At 54.4% G+C, this 26,532-nt stretch overlaps 2 protein-coding genes and 1 pseudogene across 5 annotated transcripts in view; 1 reads left to right on the top strand and 2 right to left on the bottom strand.

The window, feature by feature from the left end:
• The first annotated feature begins 930 nt into the window (after nt 1-930).
• Nucleotides 931-8,384, top strand: TIMM22 (translocase of inner mitochondrial membrane 22). Its single transcript, XM_054572978.1, has 4 exons — nt 931-1,267; nt 5,151-5,347; nt 5,820-5,892; nt 7,263-8,384. Exons 1-4 carry the CDS (start codon nt 1,030-1,032, stop codon nt 7,337-7,339), a joined length of 585 nt encoding a protein of 194 aa, XP_054428953.1. The 5' UTR covers nt 931-1,029; the 3' UTR covers nt 7,340-8,384.
• LOC129070171 (Y-box-binding protein 3-like) lies at nt 3,290-4,338 on the bottom strand (annotated as a pseudogene).
• Nucleotides 8,385-9,706: 1,322 nt separating the features above from the next.
• Nucleotides 9,707-26,532, bottom strand: part of ABR (ABR activator of RhoGEF and GTPase) — a 140,487-nt gene continuing 123,661 nt past the window's right edge. For all 4 annotated transcript variants that reach the window (XM_054573272.1, XM_054573270.1, XM_054573271.1 and 1 more), the window contains 7 exons: nt 18,597-18,656; nt 18,224-18,333; nt 17,427-17,566; nt 16,347-16,481; nt 15,313-15,418; nt 12,998-13,145; nt 9,707-12,353 (listed from right to left, as the gene is read on the bottom strand). In XM_054573272.1, coding sequence (XP_054429247.1) covers nt 12,264-12,353; nt 12,998-13,145; nt 15,313-15,418; nt 16,347-16,481; nt 17,427-17,566; nt 18,224-18,333; nt 18,597-18,656 — 789 coding nt within the window. In that variant the 3' untranslated portion in view covers nt 9,707-12,263. The remainder of the gene's footprint in view (nt 12,354-12,997; nt 13,146-15,312; nt 15,419-16,346; nt 16,482-17,426; nt 17,567-18,223; nt 18,334-18,596; nt 18,657-26,532) is intronic.

Below are 26,532 nucleotides of genomic sequence, written 5' to 3'. Positions count from 1 at the left end.
GCCAGATAAATTGTATGCTCTGCCCGGCAGCACAGAGAACGCTGAAAACCAAAAAAGGATCTCTCTGCCTATGTTGACTTGCTCTCTTTACTACCTTCTGTTTTCATTTGTTTCTCTTAGCGGATACACCCAAATATATCGCTAGTCTGGATCAATACAATAGTCCGAGTTCTATGTTAGTACCATAAAAACTACAAAAGTTTTTTCTGGTTCATATATAGTACTATCTCAGTTTACCTTCAGGTTCTGAGTTTGCAAGCTGGTAAACACTTTAATTGGTTCAATATAATATAAATTTAGCTTTTCATAGCAATTTTAGTCCTACATCACTAATTCCACGGACAACCACCAGCCTCAGCCTCCCTTGAGCTCTCCATCAAGACAGTCACCTCCACTTTCTATCACTGACCCTGATTTTTCTTACTCTTGACTAACTTCACTCATCAAAGGTTTCATTATTGAACAAAATATTTACGCCATACATTTATACCATGCTTTCACGTTCCTTTACAGAGCACCTTCCATGACATCTCACGGTACCTGCCAGGAGTAAACTGTGAGGGCAGTGGCGAGGCGCCTCCTGCCGGCGGCCCAGCGCGCTGCAGCTTCACGGGCGCGCTACTGCTCCGCTCCCGCCTGTCCGGAGCCACAAAGGAGGACTAGGGGCGAGTGCCAGCGCAGGGCTTCCTGGGAAATGTCTTGGGCGTAGGAGTTAGAACTACAAATCCCGGTGGGCACCGCGCTGCAGCACCGAAGGTGGGGGCGCGCTGCTGGTTCTGAATCTTGTTTATCAGTGCAATTGGGAACGCTGCACAAACCTGGTTCAGTATTCACAAAAGGCTTTGAGGAAACATAATAGTTGTGCCAGGTGCGCACGAACGGACTTGAATTCGGCAACTCCCTCGGACTTGCTCGAGATGGCGAATCTGTCGTTGCGGAGCAGCGCCTAGACACGCAAAGGCCCGAAGTGAAGCTCGTGGAATCTGCGGCGGGAGAGAGGACGCCAGGGTTTCTTGGGCAACTGCAATCATGGCGGCCACTGCGCCCGGTGCCAGCGGCTCCGCGCCTGAGGCGGCGGGTTCCTCCGAAGCCCCCCTGCAGTACAGCCTTCTTCTGCAGTATCTGGTGGGTGACAAGCGTCAGCCCCGGCTCCTGGAGCCTGGAAGCCTGGGCGGGATCCCGAGTCCGGCCAAGAGTGAGGAACAGAAGATGATCGAGAAGGCGATGGAAAGCTGCGCCTTCAAGGCAGCGCTGGCTTGCGTGGGAGGTGAGGCAAGGCGAGAGGGCGCCCTTGGGAGGCTGAGGGTTTGAATGGCAGCGGGGTCCTCTGGCCAGAAGACCGCGCGCCTTGGAGGCAAGGAGCTTGTGGGCCTCGACCTTGACAGCACCCCCGCCTCCTTCAGGGACCTCCAGCAACCCTCTCTAGAGTCTTTGGAAACTGGATCAGAGATGAGGCGCTATGGGTCGGGACGTGAACGTTGTAAAACAGTTGGCTTCGTTCATCATTCGTTGAGTAGCTTTTAAATAATTATTCTTTCAAGAAGTTGTTCCTGAGTAGCCGTCACGTGCCAGGCGGTGGAGAGACAGGGAGAGAGACGAGAGCCTTGTTCTCCCGAAACATTCTTAAATTTATATATCGAAGATTGTCTGCAGAAGAATGCTGCAGACATTGGGAACAGCACGTGCAAACGTCTGTTCGGGAGCTGGCTTGAGGTTTGAAAACAGGCCATGGTGACCAGTAGACTAGGCAGCAGTGAACAGAGGGGACAAAAGTCTGGACTTGGCTTTAAAAAACAAAACAAAACAAAAAAACAAAAAATCTTTTGAAACTATGAGAATGTACAGTCCCCCTCCTGTGTGCAGGGTAGAGATTGACTGCATTTGTAGATGAGCTGAAACCTCATCGAGAATGACAGACAAACGAATGTTGTAAGAGTGCAAATGTGAAGTAGAGTACAAAGAAGGAAGGAAGCATTTTTTGGTTTGGGGGGAAGGCCACAAGAGCAGGTGAGACTGGAGCTGTATCTTGAAGGATTGAGAGAATGGAGGTGGACAAAGAAGAGCAGTACCATTTCAGGTTGGGGTAGAGTGGGGGTTTTGGGCTTTCTGTCTATAGGCATTAGGGCAGTAATCGATGGTTTTTTAGGAGAATTAACAAGTGGTAATGAGCGTGACTCAGGCTGGAGTGTGGTGAAGGAAAGAAAAGTGGATAGGGAGACCAGACAGGAAATTTGCTAGACGGAAGGTTTATGAGGTACAGACTGGGTCTTAATTCATCATTGTGCGTGACCCTGGTGTATCACTTACATATTTGTTGAAATGAATGAGGCTTTGTAGTGCTCCAGGGTGGAAGTGATAAAGGCCCTAGACTAGGATGATAATTGTGGACGTGGAATTGTAGGGGGAAGCAAAGAAACAGAAATGCCCTTGAGGTTTGTAGCTGGAGTGGCTGGAAAGGAGGAGCCATAAGCAAGAACATCTGGAGAAGGTGCCCATGATTTCATTGAACGTACACAGTTGACTCTAGAACAAGATGGGCTTGAACTGTGTGAGTCCACCTCTACACAGATGTTTTTCAATAAATACCTGTACTGTTTTCTGTCCTCTGTTGGGATTTCACGGATGTAGTCGGCTTACCGTATGCACTGACGTACACCACTTTATATAGGGAACTTGAGCACCTGCAGATTTTGGTATTCATGGGAGGGCCTGGAACCAATGCCCCACAGATAACAAGGGACAACTAAGGGATATTTTTTTTCCTCCCTCAAGGGTAAAAATTTTACTTTTGAGGAACTTCATGCTGCACATTTTTAAAGAGTCACATAAGAGAGCAAAAATGTTACCCTCCTGTCATCCTAGAAATAAATAAGATGGGTGTAAAATTTCTTTTTAAATTATGACACTTGGAAATTGAGCACCAGCATCCAAAATGAACAAAGAGAGAGAGCGGGGGAAGAAGCATTTACCATATATTTCAGAGTTCTTTGGTTGGGCTTCTCCCCATGTGGTATTAATACTTAATCTTTCATGTTACCAAAATAGTAAAAACCAGGAAAAAAAAATATATATACCTAGTGGTTGCTGAAACTGGGAAGGTTGCTCTCATCTTCTGTGCAGGCATTCGCGGGAAAATTGCTGGCAACATTGACTGACGTTCTCCTTTTGTACTTGTTTCAAATAATTGTAAAAATTCCAATGCCCACATGTTGGTTATTAGTCTTCCACTTTATTGCTTTGGTGTTGGTAAGGTTGTGGTCTGCTTTTTGTTTTATTTTTTGAATGGTCATTAATTCTTTAGCTCATCTGTTAATGGCAAAGGTGCCTGGGGAGCCTGGTGTTGCTCAGAACTGCACTGCTCCATGGCGGGAGCAGGGTTCTTAGATGGCACTTCACCTGCCTTGGCCTCTTTGCCGTCTTGTGAAGGAGCGTTAGGAGGATGAGGGTGACGCCGATAGTCGTACGGCACCAGCATCCCGGGCGAGCAGATGCCTGGTTTGGACCATTGCTGCTTGTTCATTCTCTTTACCTTCAGCCTCTCCCACAGCTGGGGCGGGTCGTGGGTGAGGAGGTCCCCTACAGTACCTTGGCTGGTAAGCTGGATTTGAATGAACTGGGCTGTGAAGCTGCGCTTCCTGGGGGACTTCATCCTCCATCTCTCCGGTCTCACCAGCCTACATTCTCTTGGGAAGGGGAAGGCCTGTGAGTGAAGGTCAAAGGTCTGTCCCACGTGGTAGGGCGGGAACCCGGCTGGTACTGAGGGTGATACTGGGGCTGCACAGCTGACTGCAGGTCCCAGAGAACTGCCTGTCTGTGGCAGGGGGGTCATATTCTTCACTGATGCTCCTCCCTTCCTCCTCCCCAGCGTAATTACGGGGCAGTGTGCGGCATCTGCCACAGTAGCCAAGTCTGTAACAGCGCAGGTCAGCGGCAAAACCACTCTCTCCTGCAGGAACTGCGTCTGGGCCGTCGCATTGGCTGCTTCAGCACCCTCCTCTCCTTCCAACTCGACGGTTTCTCTGTCTCCTCCCCTGCGCAGATATTTCCATGGGTTATTCTTGATGGCAGTCTGATGTACAAACACGTCTTTGGTGTCATTTCGATGTATAAATCCATATCCATTTCTGGCGTTGAACCATTTGACAGTGCCAAGGACTTTGGTGGCAAGAGCTTTTTTCTCTACAGCTTTACTGTGGGCGGCAGCCAGGTCCCCACCGGGCTTCGCTGCAACGATGGTGGCGATGCAGGGCCTGGACCTGGGGCGCGCTGCTGCCCACGGCTCTTGGGCTCCACTGGCATCTATGGGAGGGTGGTGGTGGCCTCGCCTGCCTGGCTCATGTCGCCTCCTTTGCTCTCAGGCATCTCAGTGGTCGTTGGTGGGTGGTTAGCGGGGCCGGCGGGCTGTGCACTTGCCCTTGGGCTCCTCACTAGATTTTACTCGGGACAACTAAGTGCTGGGGGAGTCAAAAGTTGGGCGTGGATTTTTGACTGGGGGCGCTTGGCACCCCTAACCCTTGCATCGTTCAGGGGTCAACTGTATTGACCTTGAGGTGACGAGAGGACATGCCTGTGGAAATGTCCAGCAGGCTCAGCAAGGACAGATGTGGACAGCAGTGCAGTGACTGCCATTTGGTAGCTTTGTGACTTTACGGAAGTTACTTAACCTCTCTCAGCCTGAGTTTCTTCAGTTACAGAAAAGAGAGAATAGTATCAGCTTCACAAGATTACTGTGAAGAATAAATAAGGCTGTAACAAGTGTCCAAGTAACTGGCATGTGGTCTTTACTAAATGGCTATTATGAATGTTACCATTGTTAGGGAGTGATTCGCAAAGGCAATAGCTTAACTCAAGGGTGACTGGTTACATGAGAGAGAGTGCAGAGAGCAGAGGGTTAAAGACTGAATCCTGAGGAATGCAGTGTTAGAAAATGAAATGAGGGAGAAATCCAAGAGGAGACAGAGAAGAAGCTGTCAACAAGATAGGCCCTGGATCGTGTAATGTGGAAACCAGGCTAGTGGAGAGTTGGGGTGGCAAGGGGTGTGGGGTGCCCGCATCACTGGTGGCCCCCCAGAAGGTGTTGTTTGCATATGACCCCATTACAGTAATTAAGAAAGCATGTCAAAGAAATCTTCATCTCTGTTTGTTTTTAGGATTTGTCTTGGGAGGTGCATTTGGGGTGTTCACTGCCGGCATTGATACCAACGTGGGCTTTGACCCTAAGGATCCTTACCGCACTCCGACTGCAAAAGAAGTTCTTAAAGACATGGGGCAGAGAGGAATGTCCTACGCCAAAAATTTCGCCATTGTGGGCGCCATGTTTTCTTGCACTGAGTGTTTGGTAGAATCTGTAAGTGTCTCTGCCTTCTGAGAAAGCCTTGCTTGCTGCCATCTTACAGCTTCTGAAGAGAAATGCTCTAATGTTATTAGAAAGCAGATCAGAAATGTCCAGTACTTTTCTAGATTGGGTTTCTATTAAATAGCCCTAATGTAAACTTTTTGTTTTTATGATTTGGGCTTGCATGATCCTTTACGTCTTTTTGTAGGCTTGAGGTTGGTTAATGCTTTTAAACACGAGACTTACTGGGGAACACGAGAAGAGATTTTGATTACTTCTCAAACTCTGCACTTGGTTTCAGTGCTCTGGTACCAAGCATCTGTGAACATGTTCAAATTTTAGGAACTATACTTTTGAAAGAGAAAAAGATTAGGTTTCCTTTGGGAGGGACTAAATTAGCCAGCTAGAAACCCTGTGCTTTTCCCTCTTAACCATCTTGTTCGGCTTGTTTCTTTGGCTCTAACCTGCACTTCTCCACCCACAGTACCGGGGAAAATCAGATTGGAAGAACAGTGTCATTAGTGGCTGCATCACCGGAGGAGCCATTGGTTTCAGAGGTTAGTAAACAGCTCTCAAGCGGTTTTCTTCGTGGCCTTGGACAACATGCTGAAGTTGACGTTTCTAAACATATGAGTGTTCCAGGAACAGCCCAAAGTATATATGAACATTTGGTAGTCTTCCCTTCAGACAAATTAATCACGTTTTCTTATTTGTCCAACTTAATTTCCAGAGCTTCAGGGCATCTTATCTCGACACTATTGATATTTTGGACCAGATAAATCTTTGCTGGGGGAGAGGAGGTTGTCCATGTATTTAAGGATGTTTAGCAGCATCCCTGGCCTCTACCCACCCGATGCTAGTTTTGAGAACTAAAAGTGTCTCCAGGCATTGCCAAATGTCCCCTGGGGAGCAAAATTGCTCCCAGGTGAGAACCACTGATAGATCTAGATCTGTCTTAGAAAAAAATAACTGCCCCCATGTCGGAAATATGGGAAGGACTTCCCCACAGCAAGTATTCCTTGAGTACGTTGCTATGCAGGATAATACGGAAGAATAGCTAGGACCCACTCAGCCCTGGAAAGCCCATTTGTCCACATATCATGCTGAAATTTCAGCTCCATGCATTTCCAGTATTTAGACATTTTTCTTAATAATTTTGTGTGTAAGTTATTGTGGTAATGTCTTTCTGCAGTTGAGGATTCTTAGATTTCTGTCCATGGAAAGCCAAATATAGGTGTTCAAGAACTGTTCGATTATCAGCTGTGAACAACAGAGACAGAAACCTGTTCCCTGCCCCTTCTCCCTGTTGGCGTTCCCGTCAGGAGGGTGCTGCAGGGGGCCAGTCACTTGACTTTTCTAACAGCGTCCATGGCTGGGCCACTTTCTCTGCCGTGTCCCGACTTACCCAAAGCAAAAAGCCTGTTTTCTCATTTTCTGAGACGCAAGATGATTTGCTTTCATTAAAAACCTGCTTTTGCTCCTCAAACAGCCATTTACGATTTAGAGAGTAACTTTTCCTTTGGTCTTCCCACTGCTCGGCTTTGTCGGGGCCTCTGAGCAGCTCCGCTCCCTCTAGGACTGCTTTGATCACCTTCCCAGGAATTTATTCCATAAACAAGTCAGAGTAACAGGCCATATGCTTTCACTTGATTCTAAGGGCTGGTTTTCTTAACCAGTTTCCTGCCTGTGAGGGGCTACTTTCATGAGCCTGGAAATATTCTTTGGAATGAGAAAAGTTAAACGAACGCACAGCTTAGCTGAAGCACACTGGGCGAGGTCATGTGCACGGCTTCGTTGAAGTCTTGCAGATCCCTGATAGGTTGAATGACTTAGAACGGGTAAGCTGGCTTCTTTGCATCTGCGGGTATGCAGGCTTTTTGTGAGTGCAGTGTCACCACAGATAATGTCATTTCTGTTTGCTTTACAGCTGGCTTAAAGGCTGGGGTCATTGGTTGTGGAGGTTTTGCTGCTTTCTCTGCTGCAATCGATTACTATCTACGGTGAGAATGACTGCCTCCCAGGAAGGACAGCCCCAGCCCAGCATCGTGGCTGCTCTGAGGGGGGCATTGACTGCCCCTCCCCCCCACCCCTGCCTCGGCACTTGCTTCAGGCACTGAAGACATGGATTTCCCCTCCTATAGCTGATGTTGTGAGGGAGCTGCCTGGCTGCTGTATGCCTCCAGCCTCTGAGCAGCTACGCTGTCTGCTCCTGGACTCCAGCCAGGCCGTATGGGGATACGCCATGCCAGGCTCTCTCTCTGGCAGATTGGGAGTCAGTGCATTGACTTGTAGAAATTAAGCTCCACAAAGATTCAGTGCTGACTGCACCTGGCCCTCTGGTTGTGTGGTGCTGTGGAGCAGATGGGACTTCACACAGACCCTGGGAAGCTGTTCTGCCTGGGACCCCGCGCTGTCTCGCGTATCAGGGCGGGGCCAAGGGAACTTACGCCCTCCTGCCAGTTATGTCATTTTGTTGAGCGCTCTGCTATCCTTGTTAAAAATGTGTATTTATATTAGTTTGAGTGGTTTTATTTTCAGATTTTACAATTCCACAAAATGGTGCCATGTGGCCCAAAGAGTGAACATTCAAAGGAGAGAAATTGAGAAAGCTCCCGAGGAGTGTGGGGTTGTTAGATTCTCGGGGCTTGTAGAGTGGCGTTGCCCTTACTGAGACGTCGGCCAGGGCCTTCTACCCAGGAAGCCAGCCGGGCTGCTTCCTAGGATGTTCTGAAATCCCACACGTGAGTCCTACTGGCTTCCTCTGAAAACCTGCCTGTGGACTGGCCTAAACCACTTGTTGCTGTTCTGCTTTGAGCACTGGACTAGGCCTGGCTCGAGGACAACATGTGAAGGGTCCTGCTGTCATCCTGATGACTAAATGACAGCCAGCACTGGATAAAGTGAGTCATTGCTGAGAGGCTGTTCCCCTACCCCGGTTCCGTGGTATGTGCTCTTTCATGTTAACGTAGTGCTTTGACTTGACCTGACAGCCTTTTCTGACAATAGCAGCTCAGCCTAGTTGTGTGCCATGGGCAAAAAAAAAAATTAGCCTTTTTAAAAAAGATGGATTTTGCCTCTGGTTCTGCTTTACATCGGTAGCAAGATGAAGCTGATGAGTCTGGGCTTTTGCTCTTGGGGCAGGCAGGTGGGCTTGGTGGGGGACATAGAATCCTGGCCACCTGTAGCCGGTGTTTGTCTGTTTTCCTACTGTACAGTAACTCCTCCGCCTCATCTTTCTTCTCCCTTGCCTGCTGCCTTCTGGCCCGCCCACCCTTAACCAGATTTCAAAGACAAGGCTGGAACATCAGGCGTCCCGAGTGTGTGTGTGTGTCGTGAGTGATAATGTCAAACCCAGCGGGTAACACCTCCCTCTGGCCATGTCTGCTGTTTCCTGTGGAATGAGTGTGAGTAGTACACAGAGCTCATGTCCTTCTATGGTGAATTCTATATAATGCCTGCCCCAGTCTCACAGGCAGGAGACGTCTGTGCCGCTAGGCTGTCTGGAACGTCCTCAGAGGTCTGAGGACAAATTTAGAATTGTTGTCTACACTGTCCTAAATAAGATGTCTGTAAGCACTTTGAGAGCAAGAGCACATACTCCTACCTGGCACCTGTCAAAGTGCTAGATGCCCAGCTTCTTCTCCCAGCCAGTCTAGTGCGTAGGGTCAGACACACTGCATGACCGAGTCCAAGACACGCTGTCCTCACAACGGCCTTGGCAGAGATGAGCCCTGGGACTGTCAGTAGCCATCAGTTCAATAAGCGGAGCATTGTCCACATTGACTATTGACTCAAGAGAGGAGATGAATAGCTTCCTGTTTTAGATGGCCAAGGAGTCGGTATGACCTCATAAACCAAACACCAATTTCCAGAGACATCTGTTCCTGATCTCCAGAATAAACACAGTGTCCGATGGCTTGGGCTGGTGGGGGCCTCCGCAAACCCCACTAGCTCTCCTAAAGGGAGGCTGGGCCCTTTGGGGGACCTAGCCTTGCCACAAGCAGATTAGGCCAAAAGATGAGCCACATCCACGGAAAACGCAGAGGGAAGTTTACATAAAATAAGAAGCCTCCACTTGAAGGGGCTAATTCCTGCTCTTTCTCAGGCATACTGATGGCCACGTGTCTGGCCAGGCACTTATAGCTGGTGGCTGACCTGGAGCAAGGAGAGGGCTTGGGCTCCCCTCCCTCAAACCGCCTCAGTCCCCATGGTCCACAGGGAAGCTTGAGGGGCATTAACTCGGTAGGTGGATTCCTGGAAATGCATATCTGGATGCAGCCTGAAGAGTTAAACACACGTAGATCGGCGGTCTTCCCTGGATGGGCTACCGAGAACACAAATGTCCGCACCACAGGGTTGAGTTGTGTGCAAATGTTGGGGTTTTGCATTTTTTTTTATTAACATTTTTCTCTCACGTGGTTTACATCAATTTATAATAATCTACATAAGTTGAAACAGAACATAGACAAAAAATATATCCTTACCAACTTATTAAAGTCAAATATTAATGAAGGGTTCCATCCTACCTGTATCAGCAAAAACCAGCAGCCCGTAGTCACTGCCAGTGAGGACAGGCCGACCAGGATTCCTGGAGCATGTCTGCTGAGCCCGTTGGCACAGCCTGCCCTGCTGGGCACAGTGGCTGGGCGTCCTGAGCTGCACAGTCCCTGTTTCTCAGGAGAATCCATGGGCAAGGAGAATCCTTGGTGCAGCTTAGTCCAGGTCTGGTACCTGCCCCCTCCACTTGGGGGGTAGAATTTATAACGTTCTGAGCCTTTGCATTTCTCAGCCTTCCACCCATTCTCACACTGCCTGCACGCGGGAGCTGCAACAGCTACCTGATGCTGAGAAGTAAACATCCCTTACTTTGGGGAGGTGAGAGGCACCCATTTTTGGCTGTAACTAGCTCAAGCTGGGCCTCCAGTTCATTACCATCAATGGCTTTAGAAGCAAGAGCCTTTCGTGCCACATACTGACTCCTGAGTGCCAAGCAGAGACTCTAGGGATGGGCAGACGCTGGTATCTTCAGATTCAAGTTCTTTCCCATCTCCTGTCTCAAGGAGCAGGGCTCATAGCTAAGCTGCTAACAGGTAGCTAAATGGCCAGTATGTCCCTCCTCTTGGGCATCTCTTTCCTCTCATGAGCACAGAATGTGTACCGTTCTGCCCGATATTGGGCCACAGGTGTAAACAAGATCAGAAAGGGCCCTGCTTCTCACGGAGCTACAGCTTTAGGGCCAGCCAGTCCTCCTTTGGAACAGCCCTGAGCTCAAGCTACAAGAGCTGTTCTCTCCAATCCTGAGAGCTGGGAATCTACTCTCTGCCACACAGGATACTGTACTACAACCCAACCCCCTGCAGCCCAGGAGTGTCTGCCATTCCAGGCTAACCACCACAGGCTGGCAGCGCCTGCTCACATGGGAAGAAACAAGTATTTGGGTATACTTCGCACTCCTTTCCAGTACCAAGCAGCGGGTCCCAAACTTGGGAATGAGACCTGCTGATCGCTGACTCCGGAGCAGAGCATCAACATCAAGGGTCTCCAACAAAACCCAGTCCCAAGATGCAGTGCCTAGAACACCTCATCCTTCCCCAGCTTCTTGCGTTCCCAAAGTTCATCCGAAAGGCTGCATCGAGGAGCCAGGGTGGAGAGGCAGCACCCTGAGGGCTGGCTACCATTGGACCGCACCTGCCCACCCCAGGCCCTGGAACACACGTGGCTGGGAGGGCTGCCCTGTGGCAGTGCTTGGCTGTGGAGGATGTAAAATCTAAGGCAAAGGTACCACAAGGTACGTGAGGTGCCAGGAAGGGCTAGTCTCCTGGATGGAGCCTGCCTGGGTCTGGACACCTGCTTCAGCCATATTAGCTGCCCTCCTGGAGGCCTGGCTGCGCTAGAAAAGCCACTACAACTCGCTGCTGACAGCGGCTCCCCCCAACTCAGGACAACCAGTGCCGCGTGGCATTCCTCTGGTGTTCAACCAGTGCTGCCCAGTGGCTGACTCTTCCACCTTCCCCGAGTCTTTCCTCACCCTCTGGCTATAGCAGGTCACTCGTGAGTCTTCACACTCAAAGAAAACAGAACGCAGGGGGAAAGGAACTGAAAAGCAGTAGAAGAAACAGTCAAAACGCCTCATTGGTAGGCAGGAGACAGAACAGATAAACCCCAGAAATGGAGATTCTCAGGTGGAAAACTCCAGAAATCCGCTTTCCAGCTCTGTGCTAAGCTGAGGATTAGTGTGAGTCTGTCTCCTAGTCCAACATTTGCACAGGCAGCAAGGCAAGCAGGTGTGCTTCCACAGGTGGAGGGCGAGGGAAGGGCTGGGCGGTGGCAGGTGGCAGCCTCCGACGGGCCCCCGCGGTCACTGCCGCCCAGGGCTGCCTCAGAACTTCCAAGGTGATGGAGCGAAAACCAAGGCTGCACATGCAAACGGGCAGGCTGGGAGGGAGGAGAAAACTGAGGGGAGGCTGCCAGGAGGCTGCGATCTGGGAGCAGGGCCAAGAGAGGCTAAGCTGGCAGTGGTTACCGAGCGCCAAATAAAAGCCCTTGGACTGGACTCAGAAGGAAAGAAAGTGTTGGAGGAAACGAAAGAACAAAGCAGGCCGTCTCTGTGCCCATACCAGGTCAGTCACTACCTTTTCTGCATGACAAACAGACATAAAACAATTCCCGAACAGCATGGAGCATTAGACACAACTAGAGGTACGGAGGGCGAGAGCCCAGGGTGTGGCGGTGAGGCTGGGGGCTGGGTCAGCTGGCTTTGTACAAGGTGGCACAAAAGATGCACATATTCCAGTTCTTGGAAATCTGCGTCCCTTGGAGTCTGGAGTGCTGGGTTTGGGAGTTTTCCATTGTAGTCTTTCAAGTCTGTGTTGGGTCCCCTGGCTGGAGGGGCTGGTTTGGCCACCCCCACAGCTGCTCCCACCCGGGGCTACACATCGGTGGAGAAGTACAGTGTGTTCCGCTTCAGTTCTGCGAAGGAAATGGGGGGGTGCTGCAGGTAGTAGAGGAGGACCTGGACCTGTGGGGAAAGAGGGGAGACTGAGGCAGGGTCCTTTTACCTGCTGAGAAGAAAGGGTCCCCTGGCTGGGGTCACGTCTGTGTTGGCCCCCTTCCCTCTCAGGCTGGCTCCAGATGCTTCCCCTTCCTTGGCAGCCCAGGTGTGCCTGCCCATTTGCAGCAGTAGAGGGCGCTGCAGGGCAGAGGGTGAGGAGCCTGGGGCCACTTTGCGGCCTGTCATAAGCTTCCACCCTGTCTCCAGGGGCTGGCTTTGGCGTGGCCGCCTGCCTCAGGCTGGACCCTGCCCTGGGTCTCCTAGGGATCCCAAGGAAGCTTCCTGACCCAGAAGCAATCCTAGAGCTTCCATGCGAGAACAAGGCCCCAGCTTTTTCCTATGCCCCTGGGCTTCCTTTCCGGGACAGAGGCACTCGCTGGATCGCAGCCAGCCCCTGGGCTCCGGTCTTGGGGCCGCAGTGTAACCTCTGTTTCGGTCTGGGAGGGGCAGGACTGTCCAAAGCTCTGCCTCCCTGGTCACGGCCTACAGACCATCAGCCCAGCTGCTCAAGAGGGAAGGGGTGTGGGACTCTTGAGCTGTTCTCTCTTCACCCCTCAGGGGGGCTTGTCGCACCCCTCTATCAGCCACAGGCCCGGCCAGTGTGGCAGTACCTGTGCCATGACATCATGGGACCAGATGTCTGCAGCCGACGTAAGGTGTGCTTTGGTCTCCACTTCTGAGGGTCTCAGTAACGTGGGGCCAAACACAGTAGCCAGGTTGTGAAGGGACATTTTGTTGATGGGCTCCTTCTCAGCAACCCTGAAACGGAGTGGAGGGGGAAAAAGTATTTTGTCGGCAGCCACTTGGAGCTCCAGACCCTCGGCCTTAGGTACGAAAGCTCCTAGAAGGATTCTCGGAAGGAGGTTACTAGACTTCCTCTCTTATGGGTAGAGACCTCTTGGTAGGGAGGGAACTAGGTCAAGGGGCCAAGTCCCCAGCTGTCTCAGTACATTCCTATGACAGATTCCCAGCTCGGGAGCCACACCCTAAACTGATGGTAAACTGCCAGAGTCAGGAGGACACACTCAAGCACCTCTGCCTTAAGAGATGATGGTATTACTGGCCCAAGAACCTTCCCAATAATGGTTCGCACTCCTCAAAATCCTTTGAGTAGGTATTATCACCTCCATTTCACAGATGAAGAAACCAAGCACAGAGAGGTTAAGTGACTTGCCTGAAGTCACACAGCTAGCAAGTGGGACACCTGGGCGGTGAGCCCAGGCAGCCTGCCTCCAGGGCCCCTGCCCTTCACCGCTCTGTGCTTTACCCTTGACCAGCAGGCCTGGAGGAAGGGTCAGGGTGGGTGGGGCAGGGGCAGGAGCCCCGGGTGGGAGCTGGAGCTCCAGCAGCGGTTGCTAACTAGACCCGAGGCTCCGTGGCGGGAATAATCCTCATCCCAGATGGAGCTCAGAGGCTGCTCTCCCACTCCTGTTCAGAAGGGTCTATCTCATGGCAGCCCAGAGTTGCCTCCCCTTGGATCTTCCTCTCCTTCTCTTGCATAATAGGACAGGTGCTCTATAGATATTTCCTCTGAGTGACAGCAGGGGCTGCTATCTGTGGCCGGTGTCCAGGAAGTTGAGTGCTACCCAGCACACCAGAGAGGCCCTGGGCCTCCCCAGTCCTAGGAAATGCTCCTGGGGCTGAGACCCACCTGCCCCGAGCAGCGCCTCTCACCCCGCTCTCTATACCATCATTCCCAGCCTCCACGCGAGAGTCACAGACGTGCCCGCTGACTGCTTTGGAAACGGGCAAACATGGCCATGCCAGGAGGCAGCTGCACAGCTGGCCCAGCCGCTCTCACACACACAGACACGGCCAGCCAGGGGCCCAGATGTGGGAACAGACTGTGCCCAGTTCCCAGGGTGGAAAACCTAATGAATTTTCCCTTTGCACTCCTCTGTGCGTCCTCCCCACAGGGCTCGCCACGCGATTTGGGAATGGGTTGGGGTTTTGGTCCTGGCCAAACCAGTGGGAATGTCTCATAACGGGGAAAACAAGACAGCAACGCCAGGCATTTCCAGATCCCTGCCGGGCCTCCTGAGTGTGGCCCTCCGGAGCCCGGCCCGGCTGAACTGCGGGGGCCTGGCCTGGGGGCTGGGGGCGGGGACGGGGCTCAGTTCAGGGAGGACCCACAGCACAGGCCCCTCTCCAGGCTCCCCGGTCCTGGGTGGCGGATTTAAGGGACACTTGGGGACTTTTCTGCCCCACTCATACCCCAGACCAGTCCTGGGGTCAGAAGTGAATGATAAGGGCGTCTTCAGGACGAGTTTCAGTTTGAAGTTTGCTGCTGGCCTCAACTTTAGCAGCTCTTGGTTTGACCCGATTACATACAAAGAGGGAGCGATCAGGGGAAAGGTGGGAAGGGCCTTCGTTTAGGGTATTGGGAAATGTGGATTCTAGGGACGGAGCTCGGCTAACCTGAGCAAACCCCTGCTGGGCTGGGGACTGCTTCCCTATCTTGGAGATAAGGTGTGGCCAAGACCAGCAGGTATTTAACTTTTTGACCACGACACAAACACACCTTACATTGTAAAGCCCACAGGGCTGTGCGTAACTGAATGGAACAGGACAGTCACGCACACTCTGCCTGCAGCGCACCCCGAGGCTGTCTGTTTCCAGTTCGAATATGCTAGGTTGACTGAATGACCCCCTTGACTGGAAAATTCATCTATGGTTTTTGGCTCTAGCCCTGCCTTTCTAAGCATTCTATGGCCAATATTTCAGATTGTTATTTGGACCCAAATTTTTCTCAAACCTGAACTGGAGTGTAAAAGTTTGAGAAGCGAACTCTCACCCTGCTCTGGATGGTCCAGCGGACCCAGCACCCACGAGGAGGTGCGTCCTGCAGCCGGTGTGTGCTCTCCAGCAGGTGCCTGCCCTGGACGCCCTGCCCCACCCCAGCCCCTGATGGGGCTCCTGTCATTACCTTTTCAAGTGTTCCAGCAGGAAGAGGAAGGTGATGAGGTTGGGGTCGGGCAGGGAGCGGAGCAGATGCATCATGCAGTTTTCCTTGGCAGCAGGGTCTGACAGGGCTGTGGGGAAGAGACGGGGCTAGGGCGGGGCTTGGCGCCCAAGCAGGGAGGCCCTAGCCAGCGCCCCTGCGGTCAGCAGGCGGCAGGGCCCTGAGGGAGAGCCCAGGCTGCCTGGGGTCAGGGAAGCAGTCCGGCAGGGAAGGGCCGGGCATCTTTCCGAGGGTGGGCTGTGCGCAGCCTGTTCCTACCGAGGCCCACCCACGACCTGCAGCTCAGCCAGGAGGCAGGCTGGTGGGAAGCAGACACCCTGCCTCCCCTCACTGCCCAGGCCTTTGTGGCTGAGGCCATGCCCTACCCTGGCCTGTAAGGCTCAGTTTAAGACAGGACAACACTGGTGTGAATGTTTTCTCTTTAACCCACCCGACGCTGGAGCACGGCAGGGAGCGGCAGCGAGCAGCCTTCCGTGGGGCTCCTCCTGCCTCACGGTGGCTGAGGGCCTGATCCGCCCCGGGGGAGAGAGGCAGGAGGGGGCACTCAGGCCTGGATTTGGCCCAGGCAAGTGGAGGCCACAGCGCTCCAGGCCAGGGCCCTCCACCTCCGCCCCAGCATGAGTGAGAGATGAACGAGTGCTCCTTCCAGAAGACTCCGTACCAGCCATGTCAGGTGTACTCCAGCCCTAACCAGGCTTCTCCTTGGTTCTGGGGTGCTGGCCCCTGACCACCCGCTGCAGGGCAGATTTCCTTGGACACCCAGATTTCCAAGCAAGGGGGTCACTGCCCACAGAGGAAGGACAGAGGGCAGCCCATAGGACAACAGGGGGGAGAGGCAGGTGAGAGAAGGTCCAGGCTCTGGCTCAGGCTCTAGCAGGCTGCCCTTGCCCTCCTGGCTACTCAGCCCCACACTACAATACGCTGGGCAACTGATGAGCAAGAGAAGCCACAGACTCTCTACCCTGCTCAGCCCAGCCCTTGGGGGCCCAGAGCCTCACCGATGCCCTCCATGAAGGCAGGGTAAAGTCGGTCTGTGAGGAGGGGTTCAGGCAGCTCTCGGAAGTAGAGCTTGAGGGTGCCGGCAATGGCATTGATGTCCATGTCACTCAGCATCAGCAGGATGTCCTTGTTATCTGTAGAGTAGGTGAAGGTCAGGGTCCACACTGGCCTCAGCCACCTCTCTCCCATACACCATGCACCCCCTCGGCTGCTTGGGTGCGACCTGTTCCATTCCCCATCCATCCTTCAACTACCAGGGGTGCCCCTGACTCCACCTCTGCTCTGCCCTCCCACAAAGACAGGATGCAGGCAGTGCCCACAGGTGGTCTGCAGCTCAGAGCCACGAGGAGGGGGGAAGGGGGCAGAGTTCTGAAGCCCCATTTGAACCACAGGGGTCATACTCCCTCCCTCCACCTAGAATCTCTCCACCGCTAAGCCCTTCTCTGGAAGGCAATGCACATTTTTTACACCTAAAATCACGTTGCAACAAAGCCTCAGCTTCCAGGGTGCACAGAGGAGCTGTGCACCAGCATGTCCCCGGCCTCCCACCCCAGGCTTCCCAAACACGTCTGCTTGGCAGCACCCAGGGACACCCATGGGCCTCCTCTCAGCCTCCCTGGAATCGGCACTGCCTGTCCAGTTCCAGCTCCCTGACTCCGCACATGATACTGCTGTAGCCTGGACCGGCGAGATGGGGGCAAGAAGACCTAGAAAGGTCAGGTCCACCACCACTGAGGAATTTGTGGTCCAAGCTAGACAACAATGCCCCTCTCACAGGGTGGGTGCCTGGGGCCCTGGAGACAGCCAGGGGGGAGTGGGAGCCAGGGAGTGGATAGAGATTAGAGGGGACGATGACCTGAGAGAGTGCAGAAAGCACCTGTGACACAGGGACTCAGAAATGGTCCACCCCCACCCTAGGACTGTGCGGTCCACAGACCAAGGCTCCCTGCCATCGGCTAATCGGGGACCCCCAAGGAGACGGCCCCCCACCCCAGTTCCACAGGGCTCTCCTGCCGGCCCTAGAGCCTGCTGGGACACCCTCTCCCCGCCGCCGCCCAGGCGGGGCCTCCCACACTCACTGGCATCAAAGACGGCCTTCAGCGCCTGGATGTCTGTGGCCACCCCTGATATCCGGTAGATGCCGACCTCCTCGATGCCCCTCTTCTCCACCTCCTCCACGCACTGCCGGACGATGTAGGGCACTTTGGAGCGCTCCCGCCTGCGGGGGACAGGACGTGAGGGAGGGTGGAGGGAGGCCTCCCAGTGATGGCTACGTAGCCCCCTCCCTGAATAGCCTGGCCTTGGAAAGCTCTAGCCTCCGGGATCAGGAGGCGTGTGGCGGGGGAGGGCAATACGGGGCTGAGAAAGAGGCTATGCCGCCCTGCCCCGCACAGCCCACGCAGGCCTGCCTGTTGCGAGACAGCAAGGGACAGAGGTTGGAAGTTTTGGGAGATAAGCCCACAGACTGAGGAAAGAACGTTCCTCAGAACACAAGCCTCAGAGTCAAATGCCATGGAAGACCCAGCAGGTAACCCATACAAGGGAGGTGGGTCAGGTCCTGGAGACAAGGGGACGGTGGCGAGCTGAGGGTGCATGCCCTGTCCCGAGGGCCAGCCGCTCCTTGGATCCAGCCCACTTCTGCCAGGTTAGAAGGTGGGCCTGCCATTGTCAAACCCTCCTGTTTATTATGGGAAGCTGATGCCCTGGTGTTTTCACGGGCCGTCTCCTAAGGTTTAAATGCAGGCCCATTTAGTTCTCCAGTAGCACACGGGACAGCAGGTGCGCCTCTGCGGGCCGCTACTGAACTGGAGGGTGACTGACCAGGGGCCAGGCGGGGGCAGGGAGGGCTCGCAGGGGCCCCGGAGGCAGCACCTACTTAGTCACCACGCTGATCTTCACACCAAAGACGCCGGTCTGCTTTTTGGACGGGGTCCTCTTCAGGCTCATATCTCGGCTGGTGAATTTCATGGAGAATTCCACTTTGATCTGGTTGGGGGTGAGGCAGGACATGAGTGCCCGGGGAGTACCCCTCAAACCTGGGGTCCTCTCCCCCAGAACTGCAAACAAGGCCTGCATCTAGTACCCAGGGCTCCCTGAGGTAACACCGGCAGGGCGGAAGTGAGAAGGGTGCAGGCGGAGGAGGGCGAGGGCTTCGGCTAAGGGGACAGGGGCAGGCAGCACCCGGAGGACACCAGCCAGAGGTTGGGCTGCCCACCCACGGCGCAGACATTCCTGTCTCTCCAGCTCACCCCGTTCATCTCGATCACATCTGTGTGCCAGTTCTTGGTTTCTACAGTTTGTGGATCCAACTGTGAAGAAAGAAAGAAAAGAAGAGAACGTGAGAGAGGGAGAGACGACAGCTCAGGGTCCAGCCCGAGCTCACCCTGTTGTTCAGCCGCTGCTCCCAGGCTGGCGAAATGGTCAGGAAGGCAGAGTGGGGGCCCAATGTGCACCCTGAGATCAGCCCTTTAGGGGGGCCACAGCCCCCAGCCCTGCTAGGGGCAGTGAAGGAGGAGCGGCACACCACTAGGTACTTTTGCCCATCACATCTTTCACTCCTGACCACCACCCTGTGAGGTGGGACTATCGCCCACTTCACAGATGCAGAAACTGAGGCTCACAGACAGGAAGCAACCTGTATGACCCCCTGAAATGGAGCAACAGGAGCGGAGGTGCTGAATGGGAGGCAGCGCTATGCAGAGGCGCAGAGCCCAGCCTCGGGAGTCGGGCCACTGGGTCCAGACCCGGGCTCTGCCGCTTGCAGCGGCCCAGCCTTGGGAAGTTTGAGCCTCGCTGAGCCTCATCTGTTTCATCTGCTCACTGCAGTCAGTAACAGAACCTTCCTCGCTGAATTGTTTCGAAGACTCAGTGACATAACTTGGGGTAAGCGGCCGGCCCCCAAGGAAGCAAACACTCTGCAGGGAGGCCCCTGCGTTGGGCTGGAGCCTCGGAGGCAGGGATGACAGGGGAGGCTCAGAGGCCTTCCTCGCGAGGGGCCTGGGCGGGACTCTGTTTCTCTGACCCAGTGGCCTTCAAACTTTTCCCTTGTGCACCCACAAAATCTGAAAAACTATGCACACCCTGGCACATTTTTAAGTCAACAACTGAACATTTCCAAAGCAAGTTTAAATACTTGCAAGGAATAAAATTTCCAAAATAATGTAAATATTTACATCTTAAAATAAAACTGTTACCTCATTCTTTTAAATGTGTTCAGTGAAGTCCAAATACCATAGTGACTTGATACCCACTGTTACCCCCTTAAAGAACATGAACGAGCTATTCTTTCCCTTGTGGAAGCTGCACGCTGCTTCTCCTCCTCGAGTTTGTTTCTGTTCTACTTTCCCAAAGAATTTTGCCTTCGTTTGTATTTTTAAAAGTCTTTTATTCATCACCCTATTCTATTTCACTTCAACAAAAAATATCTATATAAATGGAAATAAAAAATTTCCTGAGACCACAAGGTTCCAAATATTCAAATCATATTCTGGATTAATTATGACAATAATTAGGAGTATACAATAAAAACTTAACCAACAAATTACAAATTTTAGTAAATATGCAGCAGCAAAATACCAATTTGGTGGAACTGCATCTCTTCATCAGACGGGAGGAGCATTTTTTATGTTTTAGCTCATGGATGTGTAGGGATATTATTTTTTGCCAGGGTCACACAGGGTTCAGCACCAATTCTGTTCGTATTGTTCTGGTTTTGTTTTGAAAGATGTAAAGAATGAAACATCTTGTTCATGTAAATAAACAGAAAAGGCCGAAAATGGTTTTACTATAGAAATGTTAGGCAATTTTTAACGTTACGTTGCACATATATCTATTATGAACATTTATTTTAAATAATCTCTCAGCTCACAATCCATCAGTTTTGTAGAAAACAAAGCAGGGGAGGCCACCAGACCCGTGAAATGCCCTTCACAGCATGCTCGCTTTTTGATGGCAGCACCCATGGGAGGTGAGCATCTGCAAACGGACTCCCTCCCAGTCTCCCTGCCACATCACCCTTGGGAAGTCCTGGCGCGCCCCCAGGGCAGGCGCGCAGTTTGAACCCGCTGCTCTAAGAGGCCTTGCCACGGAGGCAAACTGGAGCCGGGTCAGCCCAGGGTGGCCTGGGCCCTGGGGCTTCCTCCAGCTCGAGCTGAGGCCATCCTGAACCTTCTATCATGCACACACCAGTCGGGGACAGGTGGCACCCAAGAGTCTGGAGTTGGCATCTGGGCCGGCTCTGGCCCAGGCCCAGGCTTCAGCAGTCAGTTTCCTGCCCGGAGAAGGGACGGAACAGAGAACAGGAGAGAGGGAGATCGGTGTGGAGGGAACCAAGCACCGTGCCCCCACCCCCGCTCCCTGCTGAATCACCGGGAGCAGGTGGACTCACCGGCCTGGCTGCTGCCAGGGTCTCTATTCCAGAACACTTGGGTCCAAGTGCCCTACTGGGTCCCAAAGGAAGCTCCAAGTTTGGCCTCCCTTTCTGGAAGCCTCCCTCCCCTCTAAACTTTTGTCCCAAACCCTCACCAGGCCTTCATCCCATCTAGAATGCTGGGCCTGGGACACAGGACCTGGTTCTGCCCCCAGCCCTGGCCTCCAGCAGCAGCCACCTGGAGTAGGGAGACCTCAACGACTTTGTTGACAGAGGCGGACACTACCCTTGGACACACACTCTGGAGTGACCACCCCTTTAACACAGGTCTCCCCAGGCATCAGCAAGACCCTCGGGCCAATTCTATGGTCACGGCACCTGGCCAGGTTCACCTCATGTCACTCTCCTGCTCCAGCCTCCCCTGGCCTGGCACCCCCGGCAACTGCCGCTGACTGAGCTAGGGGTCTCCCCATGGGTCCTGGAGTGGCACCTGGACAGAGCCTGAGGGGAGGGGAAGTGTAGGGACTGAGAGTCCGACCGATCTGGGTCCAAATGTTCGCGCTTCACTCAACTGTGTGAACTGGGGCAAGTCACTTAACCTCTCCGCGCCTCGGTTTCCTCGTGGGGGTGCCCAGACCTACGTCAGGGGCTTGTTATGGGAAACAGGAACAGCAGATGATGACCTGTGAGCAGCTCCCCGAAGGCTGGCACTATGCCAAACCTTTATACACAGCATCTCAATCATCGGAACAAGCCTCACAGGGTTGAGCCTTTACGCTGCTCCCATTTTACAGATGAGGATGTGGAGGCTTAAAGAGAATGAAGCGCTGGCCCGGTGCCTCACCCCTAGAGGGTGAGAGCCAGGACATGGACTCAAGTCTCTGCTCATCTGCTCTGCTGAATCTGCAAGATCACGGGTAAAGCACCCGGCCTGGCGCCTGCACCTCCTGGCCACAAGGGCGCTGCTGTTCCCGTTATTTATTGAGAAGGGAGACATCAGGGCTCCTGGCGCGGGGCCGGGCGCCACGGCAGACCTGGGCGCTGCCAGGCCGCCGCCTCCAGTACAATCCTTCTGCCACTCCCCTCCTCACTGCCTCTGTTCCAGCTGCCCAGCATCCTGACATTTTCCTGGGAGCCTCTGAGACAGGAAAAGGGACTCCTGAGGCTAAGGCCCAGTGTTCACCCTGCTTCTTCCAGGAAGCCTTCCTGGATAACCCTAGGCCTCAGGAATCGTCGGTTCCCCTCTGCCCCTTGCACTAAGACCCAGTCCCTCCGCAGCATGCCAGCACCATTTACTGCTGTTTTACACACACCAGCTTGTCCAAGGCCAGGTCTGGGTTAGATGGCATTTTTGAGTTTCACTGCAAGTGCCCACCACTGCTGTATGCCTGATCCCCTCTACAGGTGCACCCTGGTGCCCGCTCAGGGAGGCCGGCCTGCCCCCTCGGTGCCCCAACAATGAAGCTCTGTCTCCCGGGAGGCCAGCAGTCTCCAGAAGCCAAGGCTATTTCAGGATGTCATTTAAATACAGAGAAGGGAGGGTGCGGAGTAGAGAGGGACATGGCACATTTTCCAGAGAAATGATGCTGCCTGAACTGCTATGGCTATTTATAACCCCTGGGAAATGTGGACTCTGCTATTTCCTGATTGGAGTAGTGCCGGGGGCAGAGGGGCCAGTCCCTGGGATGGCAGGGGATGGGAGCACCTGACTGCTCACCCTCTAGTCCCAGCAGACGGGTGCCATCCAGCGGCCCTACAGAGCACGCACCTGGGGCACGCAGGATCACCTGCGGGAGGGAGGGGTCGCTACAAAGGGCAAGGATGGGGATGACCCCTGGAGGGCCTGCCCTTCACCCTACAGGAGGAACTACACACACAGTGGGGCTCCCCAGGGTGGGGCCCAGGCAGGAGACTGAAATGGACCATAGAAGACAGAAGCAGGTCGTAGAACGTGCCAGAGAAAGTGATGAACACATGGGCAGTTCACAGCCACTGGAAGCAGCTCAACCATGAGCTGCCTTTGCATTTGGATTTGGTCTGATCATGTATGCATATCCAGACCTCTGTCCTTAGGGAGAATCTGCTGACCTTTGCAATGAGTGTCCCAGAGAGAATGACCAGGTCCCCGGCAACGTCTTGGGCTCCTGCTGGGAATCCTGCATCCCCACCTAAGGAGAATCTGGCAGGGGCTTTGGGGAGGTCGTCTGCCCTGGCCGGGCCTCAGTGGGCTCATTTAACACAGGAAACACCCTGGCGGCCTTGAAGAGGGCCAAGCGTTAGAGGGTCCGAGAGCAGGTGAGGGCATGCTGTGCACGCCTGAGCATCCTCCTGATCGTGGTTATCACCTTCATTTTGGGAATGTCCCCAGGAGCCCCCTCCTTCCGGCCCGTTTCTCACCCACCTGGGGCAGGTGAGCCAGCCTGGTGCTTCTCCTTCCCTCTGGTTCCAGGGCTGTTCACGGCTTCCTCCTACCCCACCCCACATCGTGCTTGGCATTTCAGCGGCACCAGAGAGTCTGGGGTCCCCGTCCTGCTTCCCCGAGTAGGTGACAGAGCCCACATTCAAAGTCGGGTCCTGATGGTGGGCAAGTCTTCCCCACTGTACCACGTGCCTTCAACCACGCAGCTAGCTGACGGTCTCCTGGTGGTTTCTGCCACCTCTCCTTCCCCTCACCCTCACGCGGGCTGCTCCAACCTACAGCGGCGGGGCCTGGGGCGGCCCTGCCACGGAGCCGCCGGCAGTGTTACTTTGGGGTGTAATGCAGGTGCTCCCGGGCTGATGGGGGCCCATGAGGAGTGTTCACCAGGGGCCCCAAGGGCCCCCAGGACCGCGCCCCCCCCACAGTCCCTCAAAGCTCAGCTCCCTCCATTAGCGCCTCCCTGTGTGTGTCATCTCCACAGCACAGCCCCCCTCCCGTCGCCTGTCCCTCTCTAGGCCGAGCACTGCTGTCCCCTCGGCTCTCTGAGCCCAGGGGGCTGGCACCCAGAGTCTGCCCTGAGTGGTGACGTGGACTTCCCTTGAAGCCCAGAGGTGTTTTTAGGGCTAAAAAACCTAAGTGCCTCTTAACAGGAAGGGCAGTCAATTGAGTATACCGAAGTTGTCGCCACAGGGGTGAACAGGGCACTGAATGGGAAGGCAGAGCTGTCTGGCCGTGCTGCTGGGGACGTCTGCCAGAGGCTGAGTGCTGGGCCGTGACCGGGCCCCAAGCCCATGTCTTGTCTGCCTGGGGGTACGTTTCCTGTGGCCCCCGGGCCAGTGGCCACGGTGGCGGTCTTGGGTTGGCTTTCCCCTGCCCTCCTCTGAGTGCATTCACATGCCCTGGGCTGGGTCCCCTTGGGACACCAAAGCCAGCCTGTCATTGGGACAGACCACAGGAGTGAGAGGCATGGTAGGGCTGGCAACCAGGAGATCAGGGAGCTGCCAAGAGCCTGCCTGTCCTCCCTCATGGGGAGGGTACGGGAGGATTCCGTCAACGTGGCAGGGTGGGGTTGAGGGGGCGGGGGTGCCAGGGCCTCTATCCTGGCTTCCAGCTCAGCGGCTGGGTTGGGGAGACCAGGGTCAGGCTCTGTAAACTCACCTATCCTCCCAGAGGCCCACCCTCCCCGCAAGGCCAAGTGACCTATGCCCTCCAGCCCTCGCCCCGCAGGGTCAGGCGCCCACTCCCAGGCCAGCCACACGACAGGCTTGTGCGAGGCACTGGGATGAGGCCACCTTGCCTCAGCTTGCCTCCTGCAATCCCCTCCCCAGAACTTTGAAGTTCCCAGAGGCCCACATATGGAAAGGGTTTAGCAGTGCTGAATGAGGCTTTTTATTGAAGCCAGGTTAGCCTCATAGCTCCCACTGTGACCTGCCTTCCCCAGTGCTCCGCATTCCAGCGGTTCAGCCCGCTCTGTGCCTGCTGCACTTTCAGCCCTTGGGCCGGGCACGGCTGCAGCCAGAACTCAAGCCTGGGCTGCTCTGGGAGACCCCAAGGCCGGCACAATTCTCCCAGAATCCCGGGGTCCACCCACCACTCCCTCCCTACCACACAAAGCCCGGAGACTTCGCCCCAGAACCAGGCCTCAAACTGAACGGCCAGGAAGCTGCCCCACCCCGGCTCAGGGACATGTTGGGGACACTAGGGTAACAAGACCAGGGTCACTGGGGAAAAGGAACTGGTCAGGGTCAAAGCAGCACAGGGGCAGCCTCCAGCAGCCCTGTCTCCAATGGGACGGGGCCATTTTAGAGGTCAGGGTCCAAGGCGAGAGGCTGCCTGAGGTTCCGACTGGGCAATTCCATGCTTGCTGCCGCGCCTGGGACTAGGCAAGGACCTTTTGGAAGACCATGGGCTCAGTGGCCTCCCTCTGAACTTGGAGCTGTTTGGTAAAAATGATGGAAGTCCTCCGCAGTTGACTTCACCCTCCCTTTCCTGGCCAGGACAGCCATCTGGGCACAGAGCCTGTTAGTAAGAATGACAGGCACCAGCAGTCTCACCGCCTGTGCCCGCTGAAGGGCCTCCCAGTGGACTCTTCCCTGGGCCCCGCAAGCCACGAGTCTCACGTTCACTAGCCGTCCGCTAAAGTAACCGCCCATTTCTACGCACAGCGTGCTGGCTGGCCCCACGCACAGCAAGGCTGCCAGGCAGGACGCTGCATCCAGAAGCGCCCCATCCAGGGCTGACAGCTCTGCCCCCAAGGGGGTCCATGGCCACCCGGACAACTGCACGGCTGAGGAACAGCCACAGGCTCCAGCAGGCTCCGGGCCTCCCCCTTGGCAGGACGGTGGGTATGACGGCCAAGATCCGGGTTGCCTGGGTTTGAGCCCTAGGATTCTATACAAGGCCACTCATATGACCTCATCTGTGTCACCCTCTGAGCCTCAGTTTCCCCATATGTAAAATGAGTGGCTAATAATAATGGCACCTCGTAGGTGATCACCCACCTCATATCAGAGCTAAGAGCAATGCCTGGCGCGCGCTCAGCCTGCGCTCAGAGCAGGACGGCATCACCAGCGCTGGGCGGGGACGCTCTGGGGAATTCCCGCTGCTCTCAGGTTAAAAGCCGAACCCCCCGCCCGCTCCGTCCCAGGTGATCTACACTCTCCACACAGCCTCCGTCTCCCCGGAACACACCACGGTCAGCCCAGCGCAGGGTCTGTGTCTTGCGGGCTCCTCAGCCTGGAACGCACTGTCCCAGATCTTTTGAGAATCCTTCCTGCATTTAAATATTTAAAATTCTCTCTTTAAGCAAGGCCTCTCTCTCCCCATTCCTCTCTAATCCATTACCCAATTTAATTAATTTTCTTCATCTTTTTTTAAAGATTTTATTTATTTTTAGAGAGAGGGGAAGAGAAGGAGAGAAACATCAATTGGCTGCTTCTCCCACACCCCCAATCGGGGACCCAGCCTGCAACCCAGACATGTGCCCTGACCGGGAATCAAACCAGCGACCCTTCAGTTTGCAGGCTGACACCCAATCCACTGAGCTACACCAGCCAGGGCCCCAGTTTAATTTTTCTTTACTGCACTTGTATAGCCCAAAATAATCTTATTTATTGCCTGACTCCTCCTGCAGGCACAAAGTTCTGTGAGAGCAAGGCCTCTCTGCCCGGGCCACCTCGGGAGTGGCCTGCATAGTAAAGGTGCCCCATTGATACTCAGGGGCCAAATGAACTGACTGGGATGTGGAGGGTGGAGGAACTGGTGTCTTCCCTCCGGGGCTCTTCGGGGCCGGGGCCGAGCAGGCCCACATTCCTGCTCGCCTCTCTGCTTCCGTGCTCAGTGAATGGCTGGCCGTGGCCCAGGAGCAGCCCTGTGACCTCTCCCACCCAGACTTTCC

This window comes from Pteronotus mesoamericanus, unplaced genomic scaffold, assembly GCF_021234165.1.
Source record: "Pteronotus mesoamericanus isolate MK-2021 breed Mesoamerican mustached bat unplaced genomic scaffold, CSHL_Meso_final contig_246, whole genome shotgun sequence".
In the NCBI taxonomy this organism is placed as follows: Eukaryota; Metazoa; Chordata; class Mammalia; order Chiroptera; family Mormoopidae; genus Pteronotus; species Pteronotus mesoamericanus.
This window is presented reverse-complemented; position numbering and strand designations above follow the sequence as displayed.